Genomic DNA, 20,441 nt, shown 5'->3' with positions numbered 1-20,441 from the left:
ATTTAAGAATTTAAAATTTAAGAATTTAAGAATTTAAATTTAAGAATTTAAGAATTTAAGAATTTAAGAATTTAAGAATTTAGGAATTTAAGAATTTAAGAATTTAAGAATTTATGAATTTAAGAATTTAAGAATTTAAGAATTTAAGAATTTAAGAATTTAAGAATTTAAGAATTTAAGAATTTAAGAATTTAAGAATTTAAGAATTTAAGAATTTAAGAATTTAAGAATTTAAAATTTAAGAATTTAAGAATTTAAGAATTTAAGAATTTAAGAATTTAAGAATTTAAGAATTTAAAATTTAAGAATTTAAGAATTTAAGAATTTAAGAATTTAAGAATTTAAGAATTTAAGAATTTAAGAATTTAAAATTTAAGAATTTAAGAATTTAAGAATTTAAGAATTTAAGAATTTAAGAATTTAAAATTTAAGAATTTAAGAATTTAAGAATTTAAGAATTTAAGAATTTAAGAATTTAAGAATTTAAGAATTTAAGAATTTAAGAATTTAAGAATTTAAGAATTTAAGAATTTAAGAATTTAAGAATTTAAGAATTTAAGAATTTAAGAATTTAAGAATTTAAGAATTTAAGAATTTAAGAATTTAAGAATTTAAGAATTTAAGAATTTAAGAATGTAAGAATTTAATAATTTAAGAATTTAAGAATTTAAGAATTTAAGAATTTAAGAATTTAAGAATTTAAGAATTTAAGAATTTAAGAATTTAAGAATTTAGGAATTTAAGAATTTAAGAATTTAAGAATTTAAGAATTTAAGAATTTAAGAATTTAAGAATTTAAAATTTAAGAATTTAAGAATTTAAAATTTAAGAATTTAAGAATTTAAAATTTAAAATTTAAGAATTTAAGAATTTAAGAATTTAAGAATTTAAGAATTTAAGAATTTAAGAATTTAAGAATTTAAATTTAAGAATTTAAGAATTTAAGAATTTAAGAATTTAAGAATTTAAGAATTTAAGAATTTAAGAATTTAAGAATTTAAGAATTTAAGAATTTAAGAATTTAAGAATTTAAGAATTTAAGAATTTAAGAATTTAAGAATTTAAGAATTTAAGAATTTAAGAATTTAAGAATTTAAGAATTTAAGAATTTAAGAATTTAAGAATTTAAGAATTTAAGAATTTAAGAATTTAAGAATTTAAGAATTTAAGAATTTAAGAATTTAAGAATTTAAGAATTTAAGAATTTAAGAATTTAAGAATTTAAGAATTTAAGAATTTAAGAATTTAAGAATTTAAGAATTGGGTCCTAAAATGAAGCTTAGATTGCTGATATTATTGTTCACAGCGATTAAGCTTTTTTTTTGAGAACAATGACCTTTTGTACGACCACAAAGAGTTTAAAATGGATTTTTAAATCATTTTTGAAAAATTAACCTCGCGGTCCTTCTTGACAGAAAAGCTCCTACTTGACAGCTCGTTCCAAGGGGACCATAGTTGATCCACTGAAAAAATGTTGCCTCGTCAAAAAAAAAATTGCATTAAAATGAAAAAAAGCGATCAGAAATGGTTTTTATTCGTGTTTTTTACAGTTGTACATAAAAATTGGCATAGGGCTTTAGTACCCAATTTAATAATTTAAGAATTTAAGAATTTTTCATGCTTTTCCCACTGTGCCTGCTTCGCGCCCTTTCTCAACCTCACACGCGAAGAAAAGCCTTTTCGACGCGTCGCCTCACCAAACGTCACTTTTGACACCAACACAAGCGCACGCTCGCACGCGCCTGTCAGTGTTGGTTGGTTTGCCGAAGGTTTCAAATTTTCAGCCGTTCAAAATAGTCGCCCGTGTTTCGTGGAGCTAGCGCGCACAGCCCAAAATCGTGGCCTAAAAGCGAGTCAAAAGCGGTCGGGAGTGTCCGGAATCGGCGGCAAAGTGCGCCGGAAGTGTCGAGTGAGCCGCGGATCGTGAAGGTTGGTTGAGTTTCCGGGTGGAAAGGTGCGATTTTTGAGCGGGACAGAGGTGCTTGCTGTTGCTTGCAGAAGGGAGTGGAGTGTGGATTGCGTGAGCGTTCTGCAGGGGGAAGTGGCCTCGGGGTGGTCGCGACGGGAGGTTATCGGAGTCGTGTGGGGTAGATAAAACCCGGACTGGAGCAGTAACTCTGTGTTTACATTGTGCTTGACGGGGGAGGATTCGCGTAATCCACTTGCGTTGTCGCGATTCTTGGGGAGGACACTTTGGCTGATCCCGGAGGAAGTAAATAGTGGCCGAGAGCAGCAGCAGCAGCAGCACCCTTTTGTGAGCGAACCCCGCGTGATGTGCTATTGTTAAATTATGTTTTTATGTTGTGTGTACCTATGCTGCTTCGCTGGGCCCTCAAAGGGAAAAGAAAAAAAAAACATTAGGGGAAACGACGGCTGCTCTACGACCCTCTTCCGAACTGGGAATTTATATACATAATAGCAGCAGCAGCTATGTAGAACGAATGAGCAGCAGCATGGTCTTCATACGGGCCTAGAACTTGGTGTGAGGAAGAGCGAGAAAAGCAAACGAAACGAAGGAAGATGGCATGGATTCGGAGGGAAGTGGCGAGAGGTGGTAAAAAAGCGCCCCGTACGTAGAAGTGGTGGCCCCTTACACACATCCGTAGGCTTTGAACCTAGGATGAAACTTACGACGCGGCGCGCACGCTTGCCAGCAGCAGGACGAACAAAACAAAACATCTGCCGTGCCGTGGCACAGCAATAATTAAGCACATACATGGGACGTGTGCGCGCTAGGGATGCTCATCCGCGCCGGGGATCGGGAGCTGTGTGGGTTGGGTTTGACGTGGGAGATTTTTTGGTCATGTGTACCTTATTTTTCGGTAATATTTCTACAAAATCAATATATTGGAAAATTCCTCTTTTCATGTGAAATCAATACAAAGAATTTTTAATCGATATTTCGACATATTGCATGAAAGAAAGTTTTTTTTCAACAAACTCGATACAAACTCGATTTTTTAGCATCATCCAACTCGGAAAACCTCATTGATAAATGACGACTCGTGCTAACTGGTGTAATTTTTTTAACTAGTTGTAATTATTGAAAGATAAAGAAATTAAAAATCTTCGCTGATTAAATTTAAGAATCTAGCAAAAAATCACGACAAAATATTGATTAGTTTATAGTTTACAAACAAAAAAAAGACTATTTTGTAGTATGTAATCCACGAAATCGTTCGAATATACAATTTTAGCTACTATCCATACAAAAGTTGTTTGTAAATATATTAAAACCTCTTTAACAAAGTTTCTGCAAACTACTTTTCATTCAAAACTCAAGGAGGTATTAGCCTACGACGAACAAACAAACAAACTTGCACTTTTTCGTGTTTGACAGTTTGCCAAACTCGCAGCCATCTCGCAAACACAGCAAAATGTATGCAGGCTGACATTTTTGCAAACAAACTCAGGCAAACAGGCATACTGACAAACTGTCAAAAAGTACGAGTTTGTTTGTTTGCCGTAGTCTAATACCGCCTTCAGTGATTTTTTTTTGTCCAAACTTCTCTGTGGCACAAAAGATGCATTTGTTTGATCCCCCAATACCTACAAATAAAAAAAATCATTTTTTTTTGTGCGAAAAAAAGTCAATCATCTTTGCCGAAGACACCAAATTAAACGAAAAATACCTTCACAAGATACAGAGTTTTAAATATTTACAAATCACTTTTTTTATGGATGGCTGCCACTAGCTAGCACTAGCTACACTATTTCAGTTGTTTTGCAATAATTAGTTTTCAAAAAATGTAAGATTTGACGAAAACAAAAGATTTAGCGAAAAAAACATTTTGCGATAATAAATAAAATTCAAAAGATTTTTAAATCAACCCGAACATGCTTAAAATGATTCTAAATGCAGAGGAATGCATTTCAAATTGATTTCAGCTGATTGCAGTTCAATTTTGAAGTTTTTTGAAAAAAAATTCGTAAAATTTTCCTATTTTGTTTTCTTGATTTTTAAATATTTAAAATTGTATTATTTGCTTTAATTTCTCGAATTTCCTAATTTGTTATGAATTTTTTGGAACTCTTGCATCTAGTTTTTTTTTTTTAAAGTTTATTGATTTTATTAATTTGTTGAATTTCCATTTTTTAATGTCTAGACCGTTTTATTTTTTTTTTGAGTTTGCTGAAATGCTTTTTAAGTTTCTTGATATTTTTTACTTGATCTTTCTTACTATTTTTCAATATTTTAAGTTTCTTGAGTTTGTTAATTTTACTAAGTTTTTTTTTTAAATCAGGTAACAAAAGAAAACAAATGAAATCCTTTTTCGGTTTTTGTAGGGAACTACTTTATTGCTGTTTCTTAAACTTCTTGATTATGTTATTTGTTTTTTTTTGACTTTTTAAATTTCTTGAAACTGCATTTATTTATTTATTAATTTTTGAATTTGTTAATTATCTTAATTTTTTTAGTTTTTTTTTGCTAAATTTCTCAGCCCGGGAGCATGTTGACAGCTCCCATACAAACTGAGCGTACCCTTTTTTGTGGGTCCAGTGGGCCTAAGATGGCGGCCTTCGATATTTTCTAGACAAACTTTTGAAAAAAGCGAATAATTTAAATAAATATAGTTTTTGCCTTGTTTCGGTTTAAAACGACAAAACAAGCAGTCTGGAATCATATTCGCAAAAAACTTATTTAGAGATACGCCACGTTAAAATATTAGTCTAGAACATTGGAAGTGAGCGTGCCTCGAAAGACGTCACGAAAAAAAAATTTCTTGAATTTTTTGAAACTCTTGCATAAAGTTTTTTTTTTTAAATTTGATAATTTAAAATTATATAATTTTGTTCAACGTCTTGAGTTTTTTTTTCAATTTTTTTTTTTACTTTCTAAATAACTATAAATTTTTCCTATTTTTTTTTAATTTTTCGATATTTTTCAAATATTTAATATTTTATTATTTGCTTAAATACCTCAAATTTCTTAATTTGTTATAAATTTCTTGGAACTCTTGCATCTTATTTCTTTTTTATATTTATAGATTTTTTAAAATTTCTTGAATGTCCATTTTTTTAATGTCTAGACTGTTTTAATTTTTTTAATTCCTTGAATTTGCTAAAATGCTTTGTAAGTTTCTTGATATTCTTTACTTTTTCTTAAATGAATTTCTTGATCTTTCTTACTATTTTTCAATATTGTAAATTTCTCGAGTTTTATAAATAGTTTTAATTTCTTATTTTGCTGAGATTTTTTTTAAATCAAATAAAAAAATACAAAGAAATCCATTTCCGGTTTCCTTAAAGAATTTCTTTATTGATGTTTCTTAAATTTCTTGAATTAGCATTTGTTTTTTTTTTTAGTTTATTGACTTTTTGAAATATTTTTATATTTGGGGCCAATCGGGACAGCTCTGGCTAACCAAATGAAATATTTTTTTTTGTTACACTAATTGTAATCAAATTTCTTGTTTCCCAAAGCAACAATATTAATATTAAGATGCCTCTGTGCTCTCTTATGCTAACTAGCTAGGAAAACCAGCAAGCTTAGAGGGCACAGGGGCATCGATTAATATTAAATTAATATCAAAACACCAAATGAAAACTTTTCCTAAACATGTTCTTATGTCGAAACAACCTTTGAGCATCCCTAGCGGCCCCTCTCAAGGTACATGTGTTACTTTTCTTCGCCCAGATCCAGCTCCACGTAGAGAGAGAAAGAAACCTTGTGTGACGGAATAGCAGCAGCAGCAGGCGCACCACCACTCCACCCGGCCGGTGCTGGTTATGCTCAGAAGATGGTGATGCGCAGACTTGGGAAGTGGTGGCGCACCAGAAGAGCAGAGTGAAGAAAGGCCCAAAAAGGAGAAGAGGGTCCTCCCTGTGCCTTGATGTTCTAAGGTTGAATGACAACAAAAACATCCAAATTTCAGCAGCAGGACCCGCAGCGAGCGACCTCGCGGGACATAAACTATAAAGTGCGTAGTTGAATAAATTAAGAAGCGGAAAGACCTCGCAATAAGAGCAACAAAGTTTGTTTGTGTGTGTGTGTACATTCGTCGTATGTGTGCATGTCCTTTCGTGTTTGTGAGTAGATGTGTGGATAAGGAAGAAAAACAAGAAGTCAAAATTGTTAAAAAGTGCGTCTGAGAAAGGACGAAGAAGATCCTGTCGCCGCCAGCTGGAGAATTTCGAGGCATAAGGACCGTGTGTTTTTTTGCGACTGGAACCAAGTGACAAGATAACGGAGCCTTGAAAAGGTGTCCAGCAGCAGCATTTCGTCGCCGTAATGGATACCTCGGAGGACGACGTATCCGATCACTCGCAGGGAGACAAGTCGAGTAAAACGCGCTGGACGAAACATGAGGTAAGGCTAAGGATCACATGGGTGATATTGAGGGATTCTAAAAAATCTCAAAACTATTTTTTCTATTTTTCACTTGGAAAAAAGTTGTTGGAACTCAAATAAATTCATTAGAAAAAATATCGTTCCTTACAAATACTACCCATAAAACAAAATTCAAAAATATATAATTTTAAGACAAAGATGCTTATTGGATATTTTTGAAAATCCCGACAAGACGGTTCAATAAACAAGCAAAAACCGACAAATTTGTTTGTTGGACCTTTTAAAGAATAAATCCCAGAACTGGCAGATACACATGATACTTGGGCAAATATTAGTGACCAACATTTGCCCTTTATTTCGAAAGGTATTTTGTATTTTTTTTCCATTCTGTAGATTTACTCGATTCTTTAAGCACTCGCAAACTCTGATCCCAACTTTGAATAATTATTTATCAGCTGTTGAAAGGTAGTCCACATCTCAGCTTAGGATAGTAATTTAACACAAGTTCCTAATGCTTAAATAGTGAAAAAAAAAAAAAATAATGAAATGATTTTTGCCTTCCTCACCTTACTGAGGAAAGGCTATAAAATCACTCGAAAAATGAACTTCTAGACCCTCAGCACTGGCTGAACCGATTTGGACCGTTTTGGTCTCATTCCATTCGTCTCGGGGTCCCGTAAGTCCCTATTGAAAATTATGAAGTTTAGTAAAGTACTTCAAAAGTTATGCTTAAAAAACCATTTCAAAGAAAGTCCAGAAGATCGTAAAAAGCGTGTTTTTTTTTGTAAGAAAACCCGTCATGTTATACATTATCAGAAAGGTATTTAAAAGACCTATCAAAAAAATGTAGCACTTAAGTGATTTGATAACCATATCAAAAGTATATTAATGTGAGGAAGGCATCAACCACCTTAAGGTGGATAATGTAACGTTTGTTTGCCCAAGTGTAATACTTGTTTTGTCCATGCTGTTTCTTTTACTCCAGAAATTTATATCTGTCTAATTGCCTTATGCAACAGGAAAAAAATACTGACATGAAGCTAACACTGTAGCTGTTCCCACTGATAATTTTGCCACATTGAATGCATTTGTCGTAGTTTGGATATGTTTGAAGTTTGTTTTTGGCTAATGATCTTCAAAAGACTAATATTGAAAGAAAGATGTTATGAAAATAAAGCAAGGAACAAGTTTATCCAAAGTTTTAACAAAACAATCAAATTAATTGTCATCTAGTCATTTAAGAAAATACCATATTTTGGTGTCTGAACATCAACAGTTTTTATCAAAATTTAGTAACGATACCAAAGAAAAGTATTGTTACGCATTGGGTTGTACAAAATTATGGCATTTGGTTCAATGAACAACCAGTTGTAGCCTATACAGTGTTTTATATATTTTAACAGATGTAGTAATTGTCTAGACTTGAAAAAAGATTTTTCAATGTTATGTTTCAAGCCTTATTTTTTAAAAGTTCTCAAAATTAATGTGTTACAGGAACACCCAGATTAGCTGTTGAAATAACACAGAATAATAATAGAGCTTTGTCGTAGACAAACTTATTTTAATATCAACAATTATAAAATAATATAATAATCAATTATTATAAAATCCAATGACATATATTTATTTCTCTATAAACTCAATCTGGTATTGGCGAGATGTTCTTTGACCCATCCTGGCCAATTTGGAACCGGTTACCGGTGGCCCCTTGTGGACACTCTCGGAATATGAGATAAACCCTATCATCTTACATATCAAACTTCATGAAATTGGAAGATATGTCAATGTAAAGTCATACCATTGTTTGCTGAGCCATCCTGGCCAATCTGGAACCGGTTACCGGTGGCCCCTTGGGGACACTTCCAGATTATGAGAGAAACCTTGTCATCCGACATATCAAACTTCATGAAATTGAAATATATGTCAACCAACGGTCAGTGAAAAACGTTTTATAAGTTTTTTTTACAAGTTTGATATGTCGGATAATAGGGTTTCTCTCATATTCCGGGAGTGTCACCAAAGGGCCACAGGGAACCAGTTCAAGAATGGATCAGCGAACAACGGCATGACCGTAGATTGACATATCTTTCAATTTCATGAAGTTTGATATGTAAGATGATAGGGTTTCTATCATATTTCGGGAGTGTCCCCAAGGGGCCACCGGTAACCGGTTTCAGATTGGCCACAATGTTTCAGCGAACAACGGCACGACCGTAGACTAACATATCTTTCAATTTGATGAAGTTTGATATGTCGGATGATAGGGTTTATCTCATATTACGGAAGTGTCCCCAAGGGGCTACCGGTTATCGGTTCCAGATTGGCCAGGAATCAATTTTAACTATCATGAGAGTATTGGTATCACATATACGTGAAAAACAGTGAAATATGAACTTTTCGGGTGTTCCGGATTTCCGGAACCGGTAGGTCACCTGGCCGTGATATTAATATTTGTGGTCAAACTACAGGTATAAACCTGTCGAATGCAATCCGGAGCATCCTGATTGGTTGAAATTTGCCGGAGATACAGGTCGTCAAAGTTGGGGTCTCAATAAGGCCTTTTTTCGGTTGTAGCCGATTCCCGGTGGCCACAGTGACCAAATCCGGTTTTCCAGGACGGTTTCGGAAAGGGGACGGTCTAAACTTTCATTTGTGACCAAAAGAACCGGAATCGGTCACAAACTGGATTTTTGACGATTTTTTAAAGTTCCAAGGTTTATTTGTTTTGTGAAATGTGTATTCATACTATAAATGTAATGTCAGAAAATTTCAAGGCTCTAGCATGTATATAGCCAAATTTATGGCAAATTTAATTTAAAAAAAAAAACCGAAAAGGACCCCAATACCGTAGGAAGGTTAAAAAATAACAAATCTAGAGCAACATTTAAAACCAGAAATTTGGTTTTGACCGCTGTTTTTTTTTATCAAAACATTAAAGTAAACTAAATTGCCGGAGAATGTTCCACATATGCTAACTAGATAGGAAATCCAGCAAGCTTAGTACAAGAGAGCACATAGGCATCGATATTTGACAAACGATAATTTCTTCTCGTGTTTCGTTATCTATGAGAGGACCACCATAGATAACGAATAACGATTGTCAATTTGCTCTCTACTTTTATTGTCCTAGGTGTGTTGGTGTCGTTTTTCATCGATGATACCAATATGAGAAAGTAATTAAAATTTGATGCCCAGTGATCAAAAATCTTGACTAAAATAAAAGATAAAAAGCGTTTCAAAAAAAATATATGATTTTGAACATAATTTACCAGTTCTTCCATTTCTTTCCCTCAAGTTTATAATTTTCAAATAATTTCATCCAAAAAATCTGAAAATGACCCTTCAATATTTGAATAAAATTATGCCAGGAAAAATGGGTAAATTTAAATCTCCATAGATTAAGATAAAATTATATCAAACAAGAGGTAATATTCAACTATATTAAAAAATGAACTTCTTAATACGACCTCCTAGATCCACCTTCACGTATACATATCGACTCAGAATCAAAAACTGAACAAATGTCTGATTTAAATCGTTTTGATCTGATTTGATCTGTCTTGGGGTCCAATAAGTCCTTTTTGACAATTATGAAGTTTAGTAAAGTACTTCAAAAGTTATGCTAAAAAACATTTTAAGGAAAGTCCGGAAGATCGTTAAAAGGGTGTTTTATTGTAAAAACAAACCCCGTCAGGTTATACATTTTTAGAAAAATATTTAAAAGACCTTTCCAACGAGCCCAAAACATCGAAGATCTGATAATCCGGACAAAAGTTATTAGCACTTAAGTGTTATTCATACACTTTCTGGAGGCATGTTCACCGATATTTCGATAAAAGCAATATCCGAATCGATAATGCGATCCATCGTTTGTTGGATAATTAATTGGCCTTTCAAATGATATTATTAGATTGAAAATCTGCTAACCCTATCATTTGTACTACTTTGTAGGTTGAACATTTTTATTTTACCAAAAAAATCAACCACCATATGGTGGATTAAGTAACATTTTAGTAGAAAACCCGTTATGTTATACATTTTCAGAAAGGTATTTAAAAGACCTTTTCAACGAGCTCAAAACATCAAAGATCTGATAACCCTATCAAAAGTTTTTAGCACCTAAGTGTTATTTATACACTTTTTTGAAGCCGGATCTCAGATATTTTGATTAAAAAGATAAGCGGATGCATCAAGCGACCCATCGTAAGATGTGTAATCCAAAGACCTTTCCGTCGAGCGTAAAAGATTGAATACCGTAATGAAATGATTAGTAATAAAAAAACGTTACTTCAAAAGTATAAATAACATAGGTTAGTGTAGTCCGATTTCAGCTCAGATGGCTGCACGATAGATCCGGACAATATTTTTACCAAATTTTTAAAGATTAAGCCATAATACAGTTGGTAAATAACACTTAAGTGCTCATAACTTTTGATAAGGTTGCATGATCTTGGAATTTCATGGAAAGGTATTTCGCTGTGGATTTCTGTAAATGCCCATTGCTTGTAATAGAGTTATCCAATTTTATTTATTTTTCAATCATTGGAAAGGTACTGCAAATAAAAAAAATATAATAAAATGGCAATTCTTCTAAAACCCACAAAATTCAATCATTTTTAAGCATTACTTAAGAAATACTTTGCATTTTTCAACAGAGACTTAAAGGAGCCCAAAACGGTGATTTTGTTTTCATTCCACTGATTTTCAATGAATTTTTTTTTTTCTTCCCCCCTCCCCCACAGGACGCCGCCCTCAAGTCGCTGGTCGAGCAGTACGGCGAACGGTGGGACGCGATCGCCAAATTCCTGAAGGACCGAACCGACATCCAGTGCCAACAGCGGTGGACCAAGGTGGTCAATCCGGACCTCATCAAGGGTCCGTGGACAAAGGAGGTAAGTTCGGCCAGGACGAAAACACGTTCAATCATGTCAGGTTGAAATAGTACATAAAACAAGGGGTTTCCCTCGATGCTTCCGGTATGCTTAATTCAGCGTTTGATATGTGTACATAAGAGAGAGAGCGAGTGCATTCTAAATTGCGCAACTTGTAGAACTTTGGCGTCACTTGGCAAAAGGGGTCCGCACCCTACTCTATAGACTCTACCCTACCGAGAGATCGCAATTCATTTTGCCATTATTGTTTGATTTCGTTCGCTGTCGCAGTCTGATGCGTTCGTCAATTATTACGCTTTCCCCCTTTATTTCGAGAAGCCCTGCGCGACCGGCAGTCCAGGTGGCTTCGGGTCTCTGCACTCCGGGTGCATTCTGGTGAGTTGCTCTACAGGTCCCTTCACACACGTGCAGCACAAAGGTAGACAACCTCGTGAGTGTTCTTCAGCAAAGGGTGTCATCCTCGTGCTTGCCCAGCCGTATCTTCCATTTCCTGCCCGTTGCGCTGCTTTGACCTGCTCGGACGTAAAATCTGACCGCAAACACGGGGAAAAAAAGTCGTAATTACTGTGCGTAATTTAGAAAACGAAAATCTTCAAGGAAACCTCAAGTTAGAACCCCTTCCTCTTGGAGTTGGCGTTGAGTGCGAGGGTGAGCCTCTTGAACGCGCGTAGTGAAATTGAAGAAGGGTCTCGGTCGGATCGTCAGTACAGTACGCACATAATGACGACCGCCGAAAAATGGCAAGGCCCGGTAATCGACACTAATGGAGACGATGACGGCGCGGAAAAAAAAGAACAGCGAAGAAACCGGGAAGGAGATGATCGTCGGAGGTCGGAGGTGTTCCTTGGTGGAGCCGAAGGAAGATAACAACACACGAAGAAAATGAAAGCTAGGAGAAAAGACAATCAGCGGAAGTAGATCATTATGTCATTGGTTAGGGTTCGCAAACGAAAGAGTGAGGGAATGATCGTGAAGGAAGAAGAGCATTTTTGGTTTGGCGAATTAAGGCAGCTTGGAGAGTATGAAATCATTAAAGTTTGGAATATTGGTACATTTTTGTTTACGGATGCGTAACGTTTTTACTTAAAAATACAAATGCAATTCTAAAGTTTTTTAGCAGGTTCTATAAACATTTTTTTTTGTTTCTAGCTTGTTGGGTGCCACTCTCAGCCTTGAGTCAGATGGATACCCCAAAACACCCAAAAAGCAAAATAAAAATTAGTTTGTTGGACCTTTTAAAGAAAAAAAAACAACATTGATTATTATCAATAATAATAATAACTAATTTTGAAAAAAAATATGGTTTTTGGCAGTTTTATGCCACATAACGATTTTTGCATTTTTCAAAAACCTCATGAGCTCATAGTCCGTGTTCCAGGTAGCAACAACTTTGTCGAAGAGTGCGAAAAGATTCGTCCACTATTTAAAATGTTACGGCTTGGTTACATGAGCGTCGCGACGCCTGCCTCCAGGGATGGAATAATCGCAAAAAAATATCATTTTCGCTTGCGAAACCCGCGAAATCGAGAGGAGGCAAATCACGCAAAAGAAAATCGCTCTCGAACTTCTCCAAAAAATAAATTTGATGGTGATTTTTTGTGAATTTCCTTGTTAGCACCACTTGAAATTATTTGTATCGCTTTGTTTACACTCATTGCCCATCTACAAAAAGTGACAGTTCATTTTTCGACTTGTGACGTTACACATGCAAGTGTAGTAGTGAAAAAGATGTTCCGCCGAATAATCAAGATGATGATTTTTCTAGATTCTTTTTACCGATCTTTCGTGCGCGAGAGAGGAGAGCCATGCTCCCTTCGGATTTTTTCTATTGATGAACGTCCAAAGATTTTCTTTTGATGATGATTTTTCCATCGCTGCCTGCCTCAATCTTTTCTGCAGGAGCAGCAAGTGCTGCCAGAAGAGAGTGAAGAAAAAGTTGATGTTTTTAGCGACGGTGTTATAAATTCTGTAACATTTTAAACACTGGACGAATCTGATAACTACGCTAAAGACGGTTTCGGTCGGAGAAGTTATAAAAGAAGTTGATGTCTGCTTGCTGGTTGTAATCGGAAAGAACGACTCGATCGTTCTGCTTTATTGCTTTACTTCTGTTCACTGTTAACAAGTATTGGTGTGATCTCAAATTAGTAGGGATCTTTTCACACTTTTCGGCAGGTTGATTTTTACCACCCTGAATCAGAATCTGTATAAATCAAAATATTCTATCGGCGAATTGCGTTTTTTCAAAATTTTAAGGTTTTTGATTTTTGGTACGGATTTTAGGCCGATGCAAATATTAAAAAAAGTTTTTGTCCCTCGGCCCTGGCCGAGGTCAAGGGGGCAAAAAAATAAAAAAATATAAAAATTTAAATAACAAGCCATAGTCTTCACATTTAAATGAAAAAAGTGTTTTAAAATGCATTTTGCACTAGTTCAGTTGTTTTGCTATCATTAGTTTTCAAAAAATCTAAGATCTGACAAAAACAAAAATTGTATCGAAAAAAAGGTTTTGCATCGAAAATTTTCAAAAAATCTTAAGATTTTTAATAAACCCAAACATGCTAAAAATGATTTTAAACGCAGAAGAATGTATTTTAATTTGATTTCAGCTGGTTGCACTTGAATTTTCATTGAAATTTTGAAGTTTATTGTAAAAATATTTTTTTTGCCCCCTGATTTTTCGGGCCAATTTTGAAGGGGGGGGGGGGGGTGACAAAAACTTTTAAAAATATTTGTACCAGCCTTGATTGATCTGGCCTTTACAAAACTTGTAAACTACTACAGAGACGGATCGGTTTGGGAAATAAAAGTCTTCTTGTTCGTATGAGGTTCCAAAGGGAAAAAGGGACTCGACACACGGTCCTAGCTTTATTTATAGTTTCATTACTTTTGTTTGTATTCGTGAGCTCCGATTGCTAAAACGTCAACTGACAATAGAGTTATCTACGTGCGCATGTATTGCGTGTACGTACACAAGAAAAAGTGAGGTTAAATTTTGTACCAGCCAGCAAAACAAATGGTGTGCTAGTGTGTGTGAGATCGGGCTTAGATAGCTCTATTAAGCCTAAATGTCGAGGGATATGACAGCCTTAAAAGCGAAACGATCTTTAAAAATATATATTTGAACAGATTTGTAGAGAAATCTGTTTGAATGTTTTCACTGTATGAAGACATCAATTTTAGATGGTTGTGTTAAAGTATTTTAAAAAAAGAAGGTTTCAAGTTGTGTTATAAAACCTTCAAATTTGTAGAAAACTGTAATAAAAGTAAAAATATTAGTAATCTATAATAATTTACAAGTTACACATCATTTTTCTAGACTGATCTTCACTTTTATTTCTTGCTTACTTTTTCAACTGGTCCTATGAACAAAGGAAACCCATGGCACATTAGTGGTTTTGATAAAGTAATCTAGATTTTACACCAACAAACCGTCCACCTCGGATACAAAAAATATTGGAAATTTATTGAAATTGGAGTAGGATAATAGTTGGAAGACCAAAATACTTTGACTACCATTTTTCATCAGTTTCACTTGATTTAAAAATAAAGTTACGCTGTTACATTAATACAGTTTATTTGACCCCTTACAAATTATATCTGAAAAAAATGTATGGGCCCTTAAACATTTTCAATGTAAGCATGGAAAATGGAACGAAAAGTTTATGAATAATTTAATATTGCTTTGTTTTTTATGTTTTTTTTATTTCAATAAATTTTAAACCAATTGATTGAAAGCTTTTTTGAGAATTTGACATTACATATCTAGAGTACTTTTTCAAAAGGTCCTATGCGCCAAAAGTAAACAAACTGAGTTATACAATGCATGACGTTCTGCATATCCGAAACTACACTATCCTCAAACCCGATTTCTTCTAAGTATTTAATTTTTAAAATTATTAGCGAAATGCAAAATAACCTATGAGCATTCTCTTAAATTTTCATACAAAATAATTTACGTCGTTTTACCTCTCAGTGTCCTATGTGCATTCAGTAAAATGATGCACATACGACAATAACAAATCGACCTATGTACAATTTTAAATATATTTCAATCATTATGCACATACGCTAATATAATAACGACGTATGTACGCATTTTATTGAATAATTAGAAAGTAATGATAGATTTTTTTATATCCATATATCTTTTTAAAAATAATGTTTGCCTAGGTTCCGGTTAACGTGTAGACGTCAGCTGTAAGAGAGTATGAAATGTTTCAATGCCTGACACAGCAAAGAGAAGAGCAAAATTTAACCAATGAGCTCTCTCTCCCGAATCTGGCGGATACGACTCCCAGCATGACATACCAAAACAACTCATAAAACAGCATAAAATATGTTTTTGTTTTGGTTGATAGGATCGCGGACAGATCATTGTTGTGGACTGTCTGAGTTTTTAAAGAAAAGTGTCGGAGGGCGAAGGATTGCGGCAACAAAAAAATACGGTAAGTAGGGTGGAAAATTACCGTGATTCCCAAAGATGATTCCAGGACCATGGGATCGGCTCCGAAAGGCGTCCCTGTGCAAGAAGGCGAATATTTGTTTGGCCTTTCGGGTTGGGTTTGCCGGTACCGTGGCCATTATTTGGCTTTCCGGATGGGTTTTCTTGGTTCCGTGGCTATCTGGAAGGTGTCCCTGTCCAAAAGGGAGGATGCTTTTTGGCCGCCCGGATAGATTTTGTCTGTTCCGTGGCCATCCGGATGGCCAAAAAGCATCATCCCTCTTGCACAGAGAAGCCATCCGGATGGCCAAGGAACCGACCAAAAACATCCGGAAGGCCAGAAAACATCCACCTTTTGGCCAGGGACGACTTCGGATGGCCACGGTACCGATTAACACATTTCAGGAGGAAATGTTATGCTGTTAAATTTAATAAACCTTAACCTTAAACTACTTTTTCATCACCCGCAGCACTGCTTTACGGTACCTGGTCCCCCGACAACGACCAACCAAGCGGCGGCGGACGTGGTACGGAGGACGCTTCTAGAAACCTTAAAAAAGAGCGCGCCATCCGCTTCGTGGCGGATCGGCTATCAACAACTTCGCCAACGGCAAACTCTAATTACGCACGCAGATGCAGGTCGTCTGGGCCGCTTGGGACAACGTGTCCGAGAATCCAAAAATGCACGTGCTGCTGAGACTAGTGTTTCTGAGGCCACCGGAGTGGGCGGAAACATAGAGGTTGCGGCGGTTAAGGGGTTACATACATGTAGAAAATCACAAAATGTCATATTACAGATTTTTTTTTGAATCCACTAAAAGATGATTAGGAATATTTTTTTCTGTGTATATTTCGGCAGTGATACAACCAAATGTCTTCAAATATGTTTTGATAATAGATGTAAATGTGTATTTTAATGCCCTGATAACAGTTTTTTAATAAAATTAAGTGTGTGCTCACACCAACTTCTGACTTTTTGCCTTCCTCACCTTACTGAGGAAAGGCTATAAAATCACTCGAAAAATGAACTTCTCAATTAAACCTCCTAGACCCACCTTCATGTATACCTATCGACTCAGAATCAAATTCTGAGCAAATTTCTGTGTGTGTGGTCGGATGTTGATCAAAAAATTGTCACTCGATTATCTCGACATTGGCTGATCCGATTTTGTCCGTTTTGGCGTCATTCGATCCGTCTTGGGGTCCCATAAGTCGCTATTGAAAATTATGCAGTTTAGTTAAGTACTTAAAAAGTTATGCTAAAAAAACGATTTTAACAAAAGTCCGGAAGATTGTAAAAAGGGTGGTTTTTGTAAGAAAACCCGTCATGCTATACATTTTTAGAAAGGTATTTAAAAGACCTTTCCAACGCGTCCAAGACATTGAAGATCTGACAAATCTATCGAAAGTTATAAGCACTTAAGTGTTATTTATACGCTTTTTGGAGGCCGGATCTCAGATATGTTGATGAAAACGTTGTTCGGATCTCTCATGCGACGTATCGTTGGATAGGTATTCAAAAGGGCTTTCAAATGCGTCTAAAACATTGAAGATCTGACAACCCTATCAAAAGTTATAAGCACTAAAGCAGGGGTGCTCAAAGTTTTTGGAGGCCGGGCCAAATTTGAAGCTCAAATGAGCTTGCGGGCCAAATAATTTATAAAAAAAATACGTTATTTTAATTTATAAGACTAGAAAAAAAATCTATCAGCAGAAGTTTTTTTGTAATTTCTGATATTTTTCAACATTTTTTAATTAAAAATAATGAAAGACACAAAAGCTTTTAGCTTAATGTACTTGTGCTCTCCGTGAAATTTTACAGTTTTTTTATATATTTTGAAAACGGTGACATGTAATCTGCCTAATTTAGTATCGGCGTAATTTTATCTTAAAATCAAGTGTGACTAATTAAATATCGTAATTTTATCTTTGAATTACGTGTGACTAATAAGAAATCTTTGAGTGCAAGAAATTTAACAATTCCATGAACCAATTTTTAGAAAATGTTTTAAGCACCCGTAAAGATGAATTGTAAATGTAAACATTTTAGCAAAAAAAAAAAAATTATTCATCGAATTTTTTTATGATCCAGAACATGCTCAAAATGATTTTAAACGCAAAGGATTGCATTTTTAATTGATTTCAGCTAATTGCACTGAAATGTCTATCGATATTTTGAAGTTTTTTATTGAATTAAATTTGCCCATGAGCCAATTTGTAATAATGGGAGGAGGGGAGGGTTCTCGAAAAAAACTATATAAAATACTTGCAACAGCCTTACTCCTCCGATTTCAACATTTAATCTGCCTTAATCCTGAAAGCCTGAATTTTCAAAAAATTTTCGATGAATATTTACTAGTTTCACTCACATTGAAACTTGTGAAACTGTGTCCTAAAATAGGGATCAAAACATTAATAAATCATTAGTATTTTTATCAGCAAAAAAAAGATAAGCATAAAAATGTTTAGAATAAACCTTACTTTTGAAAAAGTAAAAAATCACTTTACAAGTGATCATCGGGCCATTATACATGATTATTCAAAATGGGTCCGCGGGCCACAAAAAATCACCTCGCGGGCCATACTTTGGTCACCCCTGCACTAAAGTGTTATTTACGCACTTTTGGATTTTGGATAGCGCCCTTTAAATGTGAGGAAGGCACCAACCACCTAAGGGTGGATTAAGTATCGTTTTTTTTTTTTTATCGATTTACATGTATGTAACAAAGGCTCTGCAGAAGCGCTCCGATCACGACGTGTTGTTCCTGACTACGCAGGGTATCGTCCAGCTGGAGCAGCGTCACCGTAACGGAATACGCGGTCGCATGGCGGCCGTGCACGATCTGTCAGTACTACGCCGTGGTTTTCAGTTCCAGCATGGACACTACGACAAGTGCGTCGCGGCTTCGTCGTCGTGATGATCTTTTCTCACAGCCAGCCATAAACGAACTGGTTTTACGGAGGAATTGGCTGCTAATCTGAGCGAACTTACCTCGCTGAAGAATCGCTTGTGACTCTTCGCGCTCGACAGGTCCTAATAGCTGCTCATCAGCCAGCTTAAGAACTACGTCACAACCAGATAAAGTCCATCTGTCTGTCTAAGAGCACGAAAACCTGCAGTGGTTGATCTTTTCGGATGTTTCCATCTTGGATATTCCGCACGACTACCTTTCGACCTTTCTACGACTACTCGTTTCTACCTTTCTTATCGTGCAGTCTGCAATGCAATGCTGGATTACGTCCATTGGGCGTACTCGTCCTATGATTTGACCTGCCTGCAGCATCTGGAGCTGTCCGGCAAAGTCCCGCTGATGAACTGCCAACAGCACGTTACGAGTGTTTTTCTTCTGTGCCTCTGTTTTTTTGTGACCCGATGTTTTCCGTTTTTCCAGACTCCTCCCAAACGGTATCAAGTCGGCAACCTAACCGACTCGTTCATGGCCCTGGCAGTTAAGCGGCGTTCGATTCATACGAGCACTTTACCCAGTACTCGGATGAGATCCTGGACTTGCTCGGGGACATGACTTCGAGGCGCGCGATTCGGACCGCCGCATAAGCATCTCGATCAACGCAATTGATTCCAGTTTTGTGCGACTTGCGCTCTTCAAGTCCCAAGCTGACCTCACCCCTCGGCCAAGCAACAGCCGTAGAACCCGTTCGGAGATCCAACCCCTGAGATCGGAATAATTCTTTGGCGAAGAGCAAGGTTCTCAGGGCCGCTCCTGAATCAACATCTTGCATCCTTCGTTAGGCCGTAGGCGTCATCCATAAAGTACGTCACGCTCTAAGGGGGGAGGGGGGTGGAGAGTTGTCGCAAGTGTGATAAGGGAGAGGGGGGGGGGGGGGGAGGGTACGTGAGACTGTGACGTGATAATCGGACATGGTAATAATCCGTGACGTGGTAATCACTTTGGCATAAAAGTTGTGCGCATGCAGTGCTGCTGGGGGGCTATCGGAACACTTGTTTATAAGTGTTAAATAATATGTTTACACTACTTGGGCCAAAAACTTTCAAAAACGAAAGATTAAAAAATGTATTATGTGCGCTCACAGCTCGATAGGCGGATAAGACAATTTACCATGTCAAATTATCCTATGCGCCAAAGTAAACAATATTGATTGTTTACATTGGCGCATTGGTTAATTTGGCATTGTAAATTATCCTACCCGCCACCCATCTGACAGAATGCTCATTGGTAAATAACGGCTTCTCTCTCCTCTCACGCGCTGGAGGCATTGAAATATTTCATGCTCTTCATCAGCTGATGCCTACACGTTGCGAGAGGGTTGGAAATACATTATTATTACAAAATTTAGTTTTTGTTTAAATCGAGATTTAAATTTTATTTGATAAAGTTTTATGTGCAATGCCACATGAATATAGTCCAATGCCAATGTCTTATGTGCAAAAATTGTTCTATGAAACGTGTCCTATGTGCACTCACAGGTTGTATGAACCAAATTGCGTCAGAACTAAGCGTAATCTTGTCTTTTATATAATCCCGAGATGTACACTTGAAAAGCATTACTCTAGACCCATTTGGGCGTTTTCAGAATCGAAAAATACCCAAACGTGTTTGAATGGGATTTAAAAATGTGCACCAAAACTTTATCATCAAATTTCTCAGATTGAGGTTTTTGCACATAGGACCTTTTGAAAAAGTACTCTAGATATCTGTTTTCTAATATTTAAATGAGGAAAATGTCCCAAAAAATACCCAAAATTTCGAATAACTTAAACTAATAGTGGCATTTTTTAAGACCTAGATTGACGTGATTTTTTTTTAATATTTTGTTACGTTTGACCCGCCAC

The 20,441-nt window shown here is 35.7% G+C and overlaps 1 protein-coding gene and 1 long non-coding RNA gene across 6 annotated transcripts in view; both read left to right on the top strand.

Moving 5' to 3' along the window:
- The first annotated feature begins 1,765 nt into the window (after positions 1 to 1,765).
- LOC6036461 (myb protein) overlaps positions 1,766 to 20,441 on the top strand; it is a 30,299-nt gene continuing 11,623 nt past the window's right edge. Inside the window, exons 1-3 of one of the 5 annotated variants that reach the window (XM_038252589.1) lie at positions 1,766 to 1,929; positions 5,639 to 6,310; positions 11,035 to 11,184. In XM_038252589.1, the coding sequence (XP_038108517.1) occupies positions 6,233 to 6,310; positions 11,035 to 11,184 (228 nt within the window). In that variant the 5' untranslated portion in view covers positions 1,766 to 1,929; positions 5,639 to 6,232. Of the gene's footprint in view, positions 1,955 to 2,089; positions 2,255 to 5,638; positions 6,311 to 11,034; positions 11,185 to 20,441 lie in introns of those variants that run through there. The other 4 variants (XM_038252588.1, XM_038252585.1, XM_038252586.1 and 1 more) reach the window with 4 other exon arrangements.
- On the top strand, positions 15,529 to 16,180 carry LOC119766791. Its single transcript, XR_005277131.1, has 2 exons — positions 15,529 to 15,632; positions 16,099 to 16,180. It is a non-coding gene; the product is annotated as an uncharacterized LOC119766791 (long non-coding RNA).

The sequence above is a fragment of the Culex quinquefasciatus genome, chromosome 2 (genome assembly GCF_015732765.1).
Source record: "Culex quinquefasciatus strain JHB chromosome 2, VPISU_Cqui_1.0_pri_paternal, whole genome shotgun sequence".
Classification (NCBI taxonomy): domain Eukaryota; kingdom Metazoa; phylum Arthropoda; class Insecta; order Diptera; family Culicidae; genus Culex; species Culex quinquefasciatus.
Note: the sequence above shows the minus strand (reverse complement) of the source record. Positions and strands in the feature narration are given on the sequence as shown.